Source organism: Lagopus muta, chromosome 8, assembly GCF_023343835.1.
Source record: "Lagopus muta isolate bLagMut1 chromosome 8, bLagMut1 primary, whole genome shotgun sequence".
Lineage (NCBI taxonomy): Eukaryota > Metazoa > Chordata > Aves > Galliformes > Phasianidae > Lagopus > Lagopus muta.
In genome coordinates this window covers 13,326,164-13,343,128 of record NC_064440.1, presented here as the reverse complement: position 1 = coordinate 13,343,128, position 16,965 = coordinate 13,326,164, and the positions used below count along the sequence as shown (strand labels likewise).

General features: G+C 40.7%; 1 protein-coding gene across 2 annotated transcripts in view; it reads right to left on the bottom strand.

Moving 5' to 3' along the window:
* Positions 1–6,166, bottom strand: part of XRCC5 (X-ray repair cross complementing 5) — a 42,997-nt gene extending 36,831 nt beyond the window's left edge. Inside the window, exons 1-6 of one of the 2 annotated variants that reach the window (XM_048953325.1) lie at positions 5,786–6,166; positions 5,516–5,632; positions 4,810–4,993; positions 3,593–3,641; positions 2,588–2,710; positions 800–982 (exon numbers count right to left, since the gene is read on the bottom strand). In XM_048953325.1, coding sequence (XP_048809282.1) covers positions 800–982; positions 2,588–2,710; positions 3,593–3,641; positions 4,810–4,993; positions 5,516–5,632; positions 5,786–6,112 — 983 coding nt within the window. In that variant the 5' untranslated portion in view covers positions 6,113–6,166. The remainder of the gene's footprint in view (positions 1–799; positions 983–2,587; positions 2,711–3,592; positions 3,642–4,809; positions 4,994–5,515; positions 5,633–5,785) is intronic. The other variant, XM_048953326.1, reaches the window with a different exon arrangement.
* Between the last annotated feature and the right edge of the window lie 10,799 nt (positions 6,167–16,965).

Below are 16,965 nucleotides of genomic sequence, written 5' to 3'. Positions count from 1 at the left end.
CCTATATAAAGAAGGGGCCAAGCCAGCAAAGTAGCTTCATGCATATGGATTACTCCAAAGGATAAATGGCCCCCAAAAGATACTGCTAATCTCTGCAGTCTTCTGATGCAAAAACGAGGCCTGTCTTTTTTTCCCCCTGTAGGTTGATGCTGCTCTATAGAGTAGTATGGATTACATACACAGTGATACACATTTCAGCACTAATTCATACTACCACTCAAATTGCAGTTTAAGTGGCTGCTGTTATGCAAGCCAGATCAGTGGGACAGAGTGAGGGAAGGAAACTTCACAAGTAAAATGATAAATAACAAACAGCGTTAATCAAAAGGTTTGTGGCAGTTTGACAAACTAGTGAGTTACAAGAAGTCTCAAACTGAGAAACAAGCTACCATTAAAAGCAAAATGTTCTATCTGTATCATATCACAGATTCCAACTCTTTCAAAAACATCCTTAGAAGATCTCATTTATAGAAGCATTCCCTCAAAAATGCTGCAACAATGAAGACTGAGGAAAACAATTTCGTTAAGTTCAGGTATTAAAAAAAAACAAAAAACAAAAAACAAAAAAAACCACAAAACACCAACATTTTCCCACCAAAATCTGCAAGCTTTTCTAACTATTTTGGAGCTCCTGACAAAGTTCTACACTTCAAAAGAATGGAAGTTACAAAGTTACAAAAAAAATCCACTGACTTTGGTGAAACTGACAGTCATGCAACTGTCTAATTTATTTAATCATTTCAGGGAAGAAATCAGAAAGTAAATTTAAAGCACTATAAAGAGGACTAGTCAAGTTTACCTGAAAGTGTAAATTTCTTCCAGCCCTCCTTCTTCATCCAAAGTATGCATCAACTTCTTCACCACATCAATGCCTTCCTTTTGCTGCGCAGTTAACCTCTTTCTTGGGAATGAGTTTTGGTGCAACTGCGAGTTGGCACTTGCATCTCCATGTCCATCAGCACCATCCACTGGAAATGGTAAACTAAGAACACAAGCAGGAGCTAGTTTTCTTCTGAATGACAATAACCAACCAAAACAAAAACTGTATCAAGATTCACATTTTCTATGTACAAAAAGCTGCACGGCTCACAAAACATAGAAATATACAAGGCTTAATTGGCATTGCTAATGACTTGAATAGACTGCTGAAGGTATTCTGGGCATCACAGTTCAGACTGCCTGTAGCAAAGAACTAGAGAGTAAAGACAATGCAGATTAAAAAAAAGCAACAAGATTGTCATTATTTTCTTTCACTCCTTCCTGCCTAGTCTTGCTGTAACCTTAGCTTTGGGTCCACAAATGGCTTCAATGAATTTATTAAGTCCACACTACAGCTCCTTAATGAATGGAGCATACAGGTGAAAATAAATATTAACAATTTTCAGAAATAAAACTGCAATTTTAATTTCCTCCACAAAATTGTTACCAGCAGCTATTGTTAACACTCACACAAAGTTCTACTTTAAAACAAGCTCCTACCAAAGGCCTATAGCATGCTTTTACCACCATGTGCAACAGTGAACACATCTCAGCACTACCAGCAATTCCTCAGACCAATGCCTACATCCGTACCAAAACAACCAAGGAATCCTTGTTTTAGCACTGAAGACAGAGTCACAGAACTGTTTGGGTTGGAAGGGACCTTTAAGATCATCTAGTTCCAATCCCCTGCTATATGCAGGGATACCTCCCTCCAGACCAGGTTGCTCAAAGCCCCATCCAGCCTGGCCTTAAATGCTTCCATGGAGAGGACTCTGCTTCCATTTTCCAATTCCACCACTGTGAACACTGCAATTTTTCAAACTCACCCCCTCTCTTCAGTCTCGCTTTCCTTTTGACATCACAGTCAGGCTACATGCATCCTACAACACTATGCCACTATTTTTCCCAGTATCTTTCTTAACTAAAAGGGATCTAGGCTGCTGCTGTGACACAATGTAACGCTGCAATGCCATAGAAAGTGCAGCAATGACAGCATAGTAGCCAAGTCCTAAGCTGCAGCAAGTACAGATATGCCCAAACACAGCAGCAGTAGGCACAGAAACAAAGGAAAAAAATTGCATACTTCCAGAAGGACTCAGGTACACAGGAATCTCCAATGAAATACCCTCGTCTACACTGCCAGTCCTTAAATGAGGTCTGGGAAGGGATGGATCCTGGCTCCACCCCTTCAGCTCACTCAATGCACCGCATGCACCTGTGCTCCCCTGGGTTGGCCCTGCCTTCCCACCAGGTGCTCAATCACTGGTTCAGGCTGTAACTTAGCATTTCCACTACACACAACCACCACTTCTTGTCTATTTCTGTCACACTGTTTCCCTCTTCACTGCTTACACAGATCTTCTGTTTCCCATTTTAGACTTTGGCTCTAAGCTAGAAGTTTACCTGCAGAAGAAACTCATTTGCACTTCATCTATCACTAGGACTAGGTTCACTGTAATTCACTGCACATGTAATTCACATATTGCTACACATCTATTGAAACAAAGTACCAAATGATCACCAGGTCTTTCAAAATCATTATCAAAAATGGATACCTATTTCTTTGTAAAATCACATAGTGTACAATAGTCACATCCATACTTACAAAAATTGGAGTGAAGTTCCTGTTTTCTTCAAGTTAGCAATGATAATTTCCAGCTGATCCTCACTGACAGGACTACTAAGGTCTGTAAACAGTTCAATATGTCTCTTCTCAAATTTCTTTCCTCTTAAAAAACAAACATATTTACATGTCAGAAATATTCTCTATAAGGCTCTTTTCTAATTCTGTATTTGTAAAACATACACACACACACAAAAGAGACAGGAGCTGTTTTCTCTATCATTACTCATATTTTAAGTAAATTTTAACCCTTATCTGATTCCCCAAGAACACTTCAATTCCCCAAATTCAGGACTCTATCCCTATAAACGTGTTACTCACTAACTACTTCTACATGAGTAGCACTGATTTTGAACAATGGAGGTACAATGCTAAGAAGTACATTAAGGTTGAACTACTAGAACATCAGTTCACTTATTGTCACAAAGAATCACGCTTTCAGTCTAAGTAAATTTGTCAATAAAGTTTGTAACACTTGGGGTGCCAACTTTTTTCTACAGCTTATTTTCTCCTAGCACAAGTTTCTCTCCCACACTATGTGTATTCACAGTCACGTTAACTCCAACAAACCTTATTTTGCTATTCTGAAAAAACAACACCTTTCCATTTTTATTTTTTTGGTAAGTTATGCCAGTATCTGTGTAAATTTATTAGTCCTTTCCTTGCTTTTTAACATCTTATTCACTTTATTTTTTGAAAACAGATCACAAGAAAAGTGACACTATTTAAGTAAAGCACTTGTGCCTTGTATGATGGCACTAGTAGTCTCACCAATCTACTGCATAGTTTCCAGTTGAATCAAAGCTTGTAGATTGCCCAGGGAAGCCAGATGTCTCATGGGGATTCTTCAGGGACAGAATTATGTAGCATGATGTTTGTTTTGTTACTTTAAAACAAAACATTTTGAATATTCACACAATCAGAAAGCAGGCCAGCTCCAGAGTGAAAGCTCAGAATTCTATTAAAGGCTTTAGGATACATACTTACAATGTTTCCTGCTGAAGCAAGTCCATACACACAATAATTGCATCCAGAACTAAGCAAAATTAAGGAAAATCTCATTCAGAATATTAATCACAGCACAGAAATGTTTTGTTTAATGAACTATGCTCTGTCTTTCCCCTTCTCCCAAAGCACTGACATACACGCACAGTAAGCAACAAACATTTTGAGCTAAGTTTGCTTCAAATATCTACTGTACAACAGGCTTCTAGATAACCTCTGCGATTTGCAATCTTGTATCCTTCCCACTCACCTCATAGTGAAGTATGGGGTCTGATTCAGAGCCCAATCTTAGCTGCCAATAAGAAGGCTCAAGTGCAATAAAAGAGAAATCTAATACACGTTACTTGGTATCCACAAACAAAATTTCCTTGTCATTTCAAAATACTTTCATAATTTTCCTCACATTAATTTACCTTCAATGCATCTGCATCTAACAACCCTTCAATAGGCTCCACTTCATCATAATTTTCAGCAGGAGTGTATTTTTATTGCTGTGAGCAAATCTGCTCACCCACGGAAGACAAAACATGACTCTACTGCTAACGTACAACTGACTGGCCAGACCACACAGTTAACTGAAACAGATTCTGCAGTCTGAAGAGAACTCACATCAATCTCGATATGGTCAGAAAAAGGAATGACAATCAAAGAAGTTAGAACAGTGTTTAAGTGAAACACAAGAGAAAACTCTTCAGACTGCTTTCTTTTAAAATTCACCTTATGCAGCTAATAGAACAAACAACTCACAATACTGAGTGACATCTGGCAACATTAGAAATGTTTAAAGTAGAGATTTTTCACATTTATTTTTATATAGTCTGGCTTCTGGTGCTTCTGCTGATACGAGGTACATGTGAATAACATTTCATTTGATGCAAAAGCATAAACCGAGTGCTGCAATGCTACAATTAGAAATGCATGCCTTATTTGAGGCCTAAAACTACACTGTTAACTTTGCTCTTTAATTAAAAGAACACTTTATTAAAGCAATGATTCCTTAGGGCCAAAGCTCCATTTGAAAGATTAAAAGAACATAGGAAAGTTACTAACCTGCTTGTGAACAAACTTACAACCGCAAATTAGTTGAACTTTTAACAGCCCTTACACTTTCAGAAGCAAACGTGAGCCCACTTCACAACGCTGACTTCCACTCTTGTCCTTAACTGAATCAGTTCAAGCCCTCTACAGCAAAAGGATACAGTCTGCTTGTTCAGAGCCTAGCTGAATCGTATTTTGAATGTCTTCTAGCAAGTCAAAATCTGGCAGCATTAGAGATCTATGTACAGTGATGTTTTGGTATTGATCCCTACTGGCAAGGTTATTCTTTGTACCATCTGTGCCAAACAGAACTACAGCAACTTCATCTTTACTCTCAGCAAAAACCTGGAAAGAGAAAATACAAAACCAATGTAGTAACACAGGTAGGTCCATGTACACCCATGTCAGGCAGACAGCAAGCTGAACTGATTTTGAATTAATGTTAATAATCAACTTTTCAGTGCTATCCTACAAAAATGAAATCCCACGGGCAGTTCACTGATTTAGATACAATTAAAACAGCAGACCAACATGGGGATATCTGGGACAAAACAAGTAAAACTGGCTGACTCGCTTCTTGAGACCAGTTCTCACTATTGGTCCTCTTAGAAATGTTGAAACATTGTAGAGAAAGTGTAGTTTTCTATCTTCCCTGGACTAAACGAAGAGAGCAAGCAATCCGAGTGCCACATCTTAGCCACAAAAGCACAGCTGAAACACAGAGGACTGTTCCACATAAAAACAGACAAATTCCTGCTTATTTCTCATTTATTTCAACGATTAATACATGAAGAAATACTCCACAGCACACAGGTGGTATTGTTTCCCTTTCAAGCAGCTTTTTACCACATTCAGAGTCACAGATACCTGTCGCTGCAGAAACTTGGTCATAACCCTCTTGGCTTGTTCCAGTGGAGACTCCTCCCCAGGAGCCGAACTGCTGCTCATCGTGATGCCTACGTCCAGGCACAGCACTATGGCTGACTAGAAAAGAAATATAACAAAAAATAAGGAATTTCCTTTCACTCCACTACCTGCAGCGCAGCCCCAGCGGGAGCGTGACGGTGCGGCCATTACCACACAAGGACTGGAAAAAAAACACCTTTCCCCCCACTTCCCTTTTCCCGCTCCCCTCACCTTGCCGCCCCGCGCCATCTTGTCAGCGCCGCGGTGCGCCGCTATCAGCGCTCCGGCTGGTGCCTGGAGTCCGGGCAGCGCCACCCAGCGGCACGGAGAGCGCGAGCGGGGCTGAAGGAAGAGAAGAGGAGAGGAGAGGAGAGGAGAGGCGGGGCGCCATCTCGGTCCCGCGCTGCGCTTGTGTGGAGATGGAGCCGAGGGCTGCTGGGAAGTGAGTGGGGAAGAAAAGATGGGGCGTGGTGCTCCTTTTTCTCCTCGGGAAGTCCGCGGCTTGTTCCAAAACGGCACGTTTGTAACCGTGGTTTTAGCGATGTGCTTCGCTTTCATATCGAGCTGCGTCTGGAGTCGAAGAAATGAGCCCTTTCTCTTCTTCCCACATCACTGTGCTTTAAAAATCTTGGTTTGACTGGGAGATGGGGATGCTTGGCGACGTGAGAAACGTCTCGGGGGAAACCTATCCATAAAAACAGCAATTCCAAGAGAAGGCAGTACGTGGTCCTCCTGAATGGCTCTGACATCACAGATTCATCAGCCAAGGAAATCACACCTGCCTCCTCCTATTATTATTTATGTATATGGGAAGAATAACCTAAGTGGGATCTTATAACCCTCTCAGTAAAATAGAAAAGCAAAAAAAAAAAAAAAAAAAAAAAAAAAAAAAAAAAAAAAACAATAAACCCCACCTTCTCCCCCTTTGCACTGCCAAATTTCCTCAGATCTCTCCAATATTCAAAGGAAAACTGACAAATCATTTCTGCAGCAAACTTTAATTCCCATTTCCTTTGGAGGTCCACAGTGTCCCCTTAGAGGAAATGATCAGATGTGACTAATCAACTCGGTCTGGGGGCACTGGGGCTTTGTTAGCCTTTGTTAGACTCGAAGATCATTACTGGTAAATGCTGGCCAAAATATGCTTGTGATTAATTGGCTATTTCCATTTTACAGAATGCCAGTCTCTGGGCATAAATAATAAATACATGAAGTCTCCCAGGGACTCTGCATGCAAGGGTGATCATCTGTAATCTCATTTTTAACGAAGTGAGTCAGACCTCAGTTTCAGTGAGATTCTCACTCATTTCTCTGCTTGTTCTTTTTTGGTTACTCTTCTTTCCAACAAAATAATGAAGCCTGGATAAAAATGATTACTCTCAGGAAGCAGCAATAAGAGGGCTGTCTTGTTTCACTTCGCTGGATGCCTTTTCCTTTACAGCAAGGAAAATGACTTCCCTGTTTCCTTACAAGAAGCACTGTATAATCCAGAGAGTTGCAGCTGGACCTCAGCTGTTTGTGACAGCTCTGAGCAAATGTGAAAGGGTTCAATGTAAAAGCAGGATGACTTTGCCTTTTTCTCTTTTGGAGAAACACCTGCTCACAAACACAAGCCAAAACTGTGCTGCAGACCAACACTACTTATGATGTCTGTTTGGTAATTACTGATGGTTCCCCCAAGAGATGTATTTCTAACATGCTCTGTTTGCTTACTTGCTTCTGTGGGAAGCACCTGCAGAGAAAAAAAACCTCAAGCACCGCTTTCATTCTCTTAATCAAAACTAAACTTTCACTGCAAGGATCAGCTGTAACCTGCTACAGGTCCACAGGGTTTGTTCTTTGTATGGCTATGATTCACAAATACTTAGAACATTGCAAAATTCTGCCTCTAATAAAATTTAAAAATTATATATATATATACATATATATATCTGAAGATTTAACAGTTCTCATCTGCTGGTCAACCTGCTCAGTCCATTTTTATTTCAGTTCATGCTATGAAAGGGAATGACTCGACTAGGAAACACTGGAAAATGATTGGGCTAGGAGAGTTAGAAAGCTAAATAGGAAGGATTGTATCAGATCATCCAATCTCACCTGAACAGAGAGAAGAAAAACATAGTCATGAGAGGTGGTAATCAATGAAAATGTGTTGATTTGATGTGTGTGCCTTCCAGCTTAGGAGCTTTGAGACTGTGGCTGCTGAATTTATGGTCTCCGCTTTTCCTTCTGCCAGTTCCTTTCTCTTGACTATTCACTTAGTGTACATTTCTCACATAGACTAAAACTTCCACTGAATGTAATACACTGGAAGAGGCTTTATTAGGTTCCACAGGGAGGAAAAGTGAGAAATCACAAGCCAGCTCTGCTTACAATCCATTTTCCTCATGCGGTGTTTGCTTCTCTCAATATGAATCTATGGCAGTGTGAATTACAGTCTTCAGTAACATGTATTCCATTCTGCAAGACTGCTGCCCATCCAGTAGTTCTACCTGATGTTAGCTGTTCCCAATGAGAAGCGCATTTGTCAAAAAAGTTGTCCCTTTTTTCTTTCAAAGCATTTATGAAAACTGTGGAGATAGTTTGTTAGTTATAATCTCTGCCACAGTGCTTGCCACCCCTCTCAGTTCAGTATCACTTTCAGATTTCATAAACATATCTTGCAAGTTCAACCTTGTGCTTCTATATTGTGCAAGAGGTTTAACTATAGAAGAAGCTACATCATTGTCCTATAATGCAGTAGTCTTATTTAATGAATGTGAAAGTCTGTGCTTTGGGATTGAATCAGGGCTGTGCACTGAAGAGGTCTTAAGACTTGCCTCATTTGTTAGAGAAATTAGAAGATGGGGGGGGGGGGGGATCTTATAATTGTGTCAGGACATTTGAAGAATGTCCTTTTTTTTTCAGCAGATGGCATAGTTCTGATTTACAAATTGTTCAACCCCCTGTTTCTTGCCAGTAGGCAGTGATGTGAGTCACATCTTCTTACTGCTCATTTTGAGGTACCATGCAGATCTGTGCAGTGCTGAGCACTCACAGGTGTTCACAAAAGGAGCTTTAGTTTCAGTGCAGAAAATGCCTTATTATGCTAAAATTCTGGAGAAAAAGAAAACCACAAAACAAAACACAGCTGCATGGCATCTCAAAGGGATGCTGAAACTTCAAAGATGTATAGTTTTTAAAATCCTTGTGCCTTTGTTGCCATGTAAAACTTCATCAGGATTCATGTCATGTGCTATTGCCAAAATATTTATGTGAGGTACTTGGATATCACAGAGGCATGTTACTGAGAGATTGTTCTGCACAATCTCTGATCAAATAGGTTTTGGCCACACTTAGAAATGTCAAGGGTAAACTAAATGTTAGGGTGGAGCATCACTATATGCTTTCACATGCTCCACCTATAAGGCTGGCAAATCAGAGAAAGAGGTGTGAATTCCCATGAGTGAAGATTGCTTCAGAGCAGATATCCATAAGGAACGTGGAGGAAAAGAGGGATTAGTTTCATATGGATCTTTACATTTTTCATGATGTAACTTCTTAGTATTTGCCATTGCACTTTCACAATAAACAAGCAACGTTTGCGAGTATTTGTAAGGCAGAAGAAATAATGCGTTTTTCCCCCGTTTTTCAGATCAGCCACTAGAGGGCGACATGATCCCAGTCACACAGGTGAAGCTCTAAGCCTGCTAAATTGGGCAGCACGCTCCCAGCAAGCACTCCCGAAGTCAGCGAAGGAATTTCTGCATAAAGGTATGGCAAAAAAATGAGACAATCGCAAAGCAGAAGAAATCAAACTGTTTTGTTTGTATTTTTTATGTTGTGCTTCTTTTGCAAGCTCGATTTTAAAATTTCTTCATACATCTAAGTCTATTAAGCTGTGTTTCTGTTGAGGATGATATTTTCATGACTTCTAAATCCCTGGATTAGCCAAAGCATTTCTAAAGGAGACTATGTGAGGCCCACTCAGCCTGGTATCACAAGAGGTGAAATATTTCCCACTGCTAAGTAAGTGAAAACCTGACACGTGTTTCTACTATTGAAATAACTCTGGTAGACTTTTCTGGATTAGCTGTTAAATCCACTACAACATATGATTTCTTTATTACATTTTAGAAGACTATCAGCAGAGTGTAGGCAAGGTTGAACTTCAAAGCATCTGGATTCCTCGAGAGAAACTGAGAGTTCACGTCAGATACTCTTGGGCTGGGGAAAGCAAAAACACAGTGAGAGAACATAAGATGGAATGTTTGAAAGAAAATAAAGGCAGTGTTTTATGAAGAGGTACTAAGTACCGAATGAATGTCAATAAAATGAAATAGCAACTCAAAAAGCAAGGGAAAGCACATGTTGCTGAAGAGAATACAGCAAAACAATATTTTGCCCAGGAATCTTGTATTAGCTGCTACTGGGTTATCTCAGAGGCAAAAATTCATCTTGTTCTCCACATGCTCTTGGTTTCCCATTCTTTCACACCTCTTTTGTGCTGTTTTTATTTGTTGCCAGTAGCCATCCAGCTGTGTGTTCTCCATCACTGGAAAGTGTTTTCAAGCAGGGAGATTGTACTGGACAAAATAGCTAAGATAACTCTCTGTGTAAAGCATTTGCTTTGTGGATGCAGAAGCATAAGCCTTTAGTATTCTCCCTGTTTTGCCTCCACTCCTCCCTCAGGAACGCACACTATGCACATACACACACTCAGGCTAATTAATGGTCCAGTTTTATTCTCACAGCACAGGGGTTTGTTCCTTATCCACTCAACTGGCCCACATGAGGGAACGAGGATAGTGATCAGCTGATGAACAAGGCTCTTTCCAAGATGGGAAGAGGGGATTCCACTTTAAATTGCCATTTGTTTGGAGCTTTGAAGAAACATATTTTTGTTTATTTTTCAACAGACAAAGCAGATGTTAATTTTTAAATAATTTCCTCTTGAAATAAATGGCAAGTTTAGCCATCAGAAGAGGCCTGAGTTTCAAAAGCCTCAAAGCAGTCCTGCCTAATTGCTAGAATAGGTACAGTCACAACCACCAGGTGAAGCTCTTGCCTTAGAAACTGTTATAAAATTAAAGTTCATTGCTTCAGTAGTGTGTAATTGCACTGTAGATGAATTAGCATTACTAACATTGCTTTCACTCTCTAACAGTAGCTCTACTGACACAAACTTGGTGAGATCTGAAATGTCATTTAGCAATGGCACTGCATGCACCCTGGGAGGATACTGCTTACTATATTTAATATTTCACTTTTTTTTTAAAGGAGATATTAAGTATTACTTGTGCAGATTTCTTAAGTCACAGGAGAGCTCATAGATAAGGAAATGATGGTTAAAATTTCTTGCATTTGTTAAATGTGCAATTCTTGCATGGTTAAAACGTTAAGGAAAATCTCCATCATGACAGAAGGACTGCAATTTTAAGGGCAGCTCACTACAAATACATTTAAATACATTCCAGAGAAAGACATTAGAAGCTGACACTTCTATTAAAAAGTCTTGCATTTTAGAAAGATGTACTAAATGGATGCCATATTCTCCTTAGAACAACTGCTCCAGGAGCTGCTGGATTCATGCCCAGCACTGATACTGTAAGTCATTCCATTTACTCACAGTATTTGGGTTTGCTGGAATCTCATCTGTAGGTGATTCAGATAACCGGACTGGAGTAAATTAAGCTATGCTTGTGTTTCATCACAGTGAACTAACTGGGGAAGAGAAGGCTGTGAGGTGATCTGATAGCAGTTCTTCAGTATCTAAAGGGGAGGTAAAGCAAAGAAGGAGACAGACTCTTGAAAGGTCTGTGGTGATCAAGCAAGGGGAAATGGCTTCAAGCTTAAAGAGGGTAGATTTAGGTTGGATGTAAGGAAGAAGTCTATTCAGTGCAGGTGTGAGGCACTGGAACAGGTTGCACACAGACATGGTTGATGCCCCATCCCTGGAGACTTTCAAGGCAAGGCTAGATCAGGTCCTGGGCAACTTGATCTATGCATGTCCCTGTTCAGTGCAGGGGAGCTGACTAGATGACCTTTAAAGGTCCCTTCCAACTCTAAGAATTCAATGATTCTGCAAATATGCTGTTATTTCATAGTAGAAATAATTGACTCACCTTATCACTGTAGCAGCATTAAGATTTTGGCATGTATATGAAGACAGTGAATACAACCTTGAAATGTATTGAGTACAGTACACGTTACTGACAGAAAATCTTATAATAAAGCAAGCCCAAAGGGAGCATATTGCAGAGAAGGGGGTGGGATTTTCCTATTGCAAAGGAGAACATCATAAAATTCAGTTTTTGTCCTTTTTTGTCTTGTAAAGTTAAATTTCTAGCTGAAGGAATTGGTTGGAAGAAAGATCCCTAAGTCAGAGATCACGTATAGGCCGAAACATTTTATCTTGGAGGGCTTCAGGTCAAATGCACCCCTAGCATACCTCTGTCAATGGATGCAAACCACAACGGATTTTAGCTGCTATTTTGGGAGAAAGGTTTTATGTTGTAGCTCACTAAAAGCAAGGGCGTTTTTTAGCACTGGGAAAAATACTCTGTTGGTCTGACTTAAATGCTCTCTTTATTTTAATACATTCTGACAGACTTCAGCTACTGTTTAATGACAAGAAATTAAGGAGACTGAAAGTTAATGGAACTGAGTGACCGAGGGGGATCCAAGAGAGGCCTTCAAGTCTTTCTCTGGGCAGCCTGTTCAAGTGCACTCACACTTCACCCATTTATGTGAGAGGATGCTTTGGGGCCTTTTTGAACTCCATGGCAAATTACCCTGTTATCAAACACACAACAGAAGTCCTCCTTCATCACTAAAGAGCTTCCTACTGGAAGAGCATGCTTTATTGCAAAAGACAAGCAAGCCTTCATCTATGTGATATCCCTTCTAATTCACCAGACTAATTGAAGGGTTGCTTTTCCAAGTGAATTAGATCCTTTTTATTTGCACATAGGCATTTGTCAAATGGCAGAATTTATTCCAGCCTCTCACACTTTTTTGTGTGTTTACATTTCCATACAGATAATAAATTTGGATGGACTGATCAACTTCAGAAATTAATCTGAATTAATTTAACCATCAACATATCTTTGGAAAGAATCAGGAATTACATTGGTCCCTCACACAATGCACTGCCTGGGACAAAAAAGGTTTGCATAAATTTTGAGCAAAATTCTGTCTATCACAGCTGTACATCCTCATTTCCTCTCTTTAGCAGTCCTGCAGTACACGCTTCATTATTCAAGAGCAGTTTGGAATGGGTTTTTGTAATTACTGGTTACAGCTTCAAAAAGAAATCCACAGAGGTGGCCACATGGTGTCCATGGAGCAGCCCTTGATTACAGTTTCTGAGTGAGGGATTGCAGGACCCCAGCCTTGGGGTTTAAAGCCCAAGCCTTTAAAGAGTGAATTCAGGAGATGCATTGTGGTTAAAAGCATAGTTCACGACGTGACTCAAAGAAACTGGATGAGAAATCAGCAGGCAGAATTGGTACCTTCTTCCCCCGGGGAAATAATTCAGTCACGCAGATTCATTTTGATTGGTGCAGAGGTCTTTAGTAAAAGTCTCTCCTGCTAGTGACTACTATACTGTAAAATCGTAACATTTACCTCAAAGGAGAGAAATGCAAAGGTTAATGACTTAATTCTCTGGGCTTGCTACCTCCATCTCACCCCACCACACCAGGAAGACGAGTATCCTTCACCAGCCTCTTAATTAGAGGAGGGAATTCCCCAGTGTACATCTGTTATGCACAGAGTCCTGTTCCCTGGCAATGTTTGCAGCAGGCATCACACCAGGAGCACCTCGCTGGTATTTCCAGCTGTTGAGTTGGTCGTGACACAGCCAGTTTGGTGGGCCCTACATCAGTTTTAAAGCAAGCAGGTCACCCTTTGGCTTAAAGAGCACCTACACTGAAGCTATGCTAACTGTAAGCTAGTGATTTCATTTGGGTTTCCCAGAGATCCACATCTGCTTTTTAGAAGAATGACAATGCCAACTATGTTTTGTAGGTGGGTAGGACTGTAGTAACTGTGAAAGAACACAGTGGGTGTCATCTAATATTCAGACACCTCAAATAAAGAACTTTATCAGTGGGTTCTCTTTTTGACTTACCGTAAGAGGCATATCTGGAGTAACGAGAGATTGTAAGACATCTCAGCAGAGCTGCAAATAGCAACTCCAAGTCACAGACACACAGATCATATGTATGCAGTTAAATGTACTCCCTATTTTGGTATGGAAGCCAAACAGATACTGATGAGTGAAGTTAAACAAGAAACTACTCATTTGCTATGAAGTAAAAACAAAATCCAGAGCCCAAAAGACATTTTGGAGTAAGCACAGGTTAGTAAGAGGTTAAACAGAACCATTTCAGACAATTTAAATTGGGTCTCTAAAGCTAATGATTTATAATCAGTTACCAGCATAGAATGACAGTGTCCACCCCACAGTGCTGTTTTTAACACAAATCATGAAGAGGCATAAAAGCAACACTCTTCTAAGCCATATACGTTTTTATTCTCCACCCAGGCCAGCAAGGGTGGGAAAAGGAAATGCAATTAAAAATAACAATCAGCAAACACACACTATCTTTACTTAAAATTTCAGACTAGAGCAGCCAGAAACACACTCAACAATCAGAATCACTGGAATTCCCTGCAGTTTGGCAGTGGCACATAAGCAGAAATTATTTTTGAGTTTCTGAAAGCAAAGGTAGAACAAGACAAAAACTTGTGCTTTCTTCTATTACAGCAAGTGATTATGATTATATATTTTGCAGCAGGCAAACAGCTCTGGGGATAACAAGCAAGAGAAAAAGCTATCCAGAGTTGTTTTGAGAAAAGTTTGAATAGAACTTTCAAAAATAGCACCAGAACTAACCCCAAGCTTAAACTAGCTCCCATTATAATGAGTGGCAGAACACCCTGATTTTAACGGGAGCAGAATCAAGCTTGGTTAAATGTAATAAAGTAGAAAACACATGATTAAGTATTCAAGAATATCTTCAAAAAGATGGCCCCCAAATGATTTCTCTGAACCCAAAAGCACAGCTGCCATGGCAGAGGGAAGGCAATACAACTTCTCCGATGCTCCTTTGTGTTTACATAGCAGTAAGAGGCACAGATTTGGTTTTGTCTCCACTCTCACAGGCTGTTTGCAAGCCTGAAATCAAATCCTGCAGCTCAGCAGACATTGTACAGTTGTATTCTGTAACTAGCTACTATTTATCATTCAAGCCCTCTGTAAGCTGAAGGCTCTTTGTGCTATTGACCCCAGCCTTTCGTCCAGCCTTGAACAGCTGCTGTTTAGCAGTGACAGCTGAATTGGGTTTCCTCCCTCTGCAGTAATGCATGCTTGCCAGGCATCCTTTCCCCACTTGTTTGCCACATGTTGGGGCCAACGAACACAATCCACTTCTTTCACACCAGCAGCGTCTCCCCAGTCAGAGTAGGAACACTTGCCAATGGGTCTTCCTCCCCATTAATGCTTGCTAAGCATCACTTCTTCCCACTCACCAGCCACTATTGGAAGCCTGCTATTTCCAAGGGGAGGGGTATTAAGCAGAGTGGCTGTGCTGGGTCACTAGAGACTGCTGGCACTGGCACTGCAGCTTCTCTATAATTTCCAAGGCATATCAAGGCTGTTACCTGAAACTGCTTTGTGAAAGGTATTTCATTGCTTGAGACTCAGCCAGTTAAAACTGAGAGCTGTGCGTGAGAAAGCAGCAAACAGCCTGGCTGTACTTCAGCACAGGAATACCTCTGCTTTGTCAGAAAAGCATAGGGCCAAGCCCACTCATGATATATGACTTGTACACTGCTCACACTGGTAATTCTCAAACTAGTGCTAAAGAGGTTGCTTTGGCAGGACCTCCCAGACCAAAGATGGAACAGCAACATCACTTATTTCTTAGTATCAGGCCTAGAGCATCAGATGGACTTGTTTATCCATCGCATTCCCTGATGTCCTAGACAGGACAGCCAGTCAGTGCAGTTGTGGGACCACCCTTTGAGTGCAACACAAAGCATAAACTCTTGTGACATCCCATTTCTAAATGTTTCTCTTAGACACCTAACAACTACAAGCAGCTCCCCCTCTGGAAGAGAGACTGCGGTAGTGAAACTGATACAGACGTGAGTGACTGTACAGTCTACGTGAACTGCACACTAATAAGTTACCTACCTATGCACATGCAAATTGTGAGCCCTTCTGGGCTGGGGTTGAGCCAGACTTTCTAGCAGCACCAGCTGAACTAGAGCACTCAGGAAGTTTGTGGTCTCACATATGTAGCTCAAACCCCATTATAGTCCATCAATCCTCTCCTTCACTTTCCTACTGAACTCTTTAGGCCAAAACTTCAACAGACAACCGCAGTCTGAACAAAGAACTTTTTTAATTTTTTTTTTTTTTTTAATTTCTTTTTTTTTAAAACAGACTATTAAAATTCCTCCAGCCTATGGTGACGATCTCAGCCTGGCCTGGGAGCTCACTAAGATGCTAAACAAAGTCCCAAAAGAAGGGAAATCAATTATAAAAGTGAGACACAAGGGGAGGATGTACTATCTATTGCTCTTCCATGTAATTAACAAGGAACTGGGGTGTGGTGAGGCAGATTTCTGGAGCTGAGGCACTACTGCAATTTGCACTGGTACTAACAGGGAAATTCTGCATGTTCAGGGTTGTTCTCTTTCTGAATTGGATTGGTTCAGCATCTCCTCCATAAGGGCAACTTGAAAACAAGAATGACTTTTTCACTGAGATTTCCCCCATTTCAAGCAAATTTCAGCTTCACCTCCATAAAAAAAAAACAAACAACACAGGTGTCACCAGTCAACACATACACTGCAGTGACATCCAAACCAATCACATTCCTCAGAGCAGCTTTTTTTCCCCCCGTTTTCACTGCATGACCAACTGTTCCCTTGCATAATATTCCTGTAGCCCATTCTCTTTTAGGAGGGCACCTAGCAAAGTCAGATGTGTCCAAAGGACATAGATATCTGTACCTACAGTCACCTGAGGGTGCTTGCTGATATGCCTGTCCATTCCCTACACAATGCATTATTGAGCAAGCACTCTGCTGCACATGGTTGCAGGTCAGCACAGAACTCAGTGTGCCTTTGTCAGAGATTGTGCTGGGCTCTCCCACTGAAAGATTGGGCACAACTGTTGTAGTGCTGTTTTTTCAAACTGATGCTGTCTCAGAAGTCAGCTTACCTGAGAAGTTTATTGTATTTTTCGGAAGGACTGAAAAAGGCCCCTTTCTAGGAAAACTGCAGGAATATCACATATTTTGCAATTTAGCCTTCACTTAAGAATGAGTTCCTATCTCCTGAAATTCATCCCCTGGGTAGAAACTTCATTGGGTCAGGAAGTCCCTGCTATGTTGTTTTCCCTAAAAGTGATACCT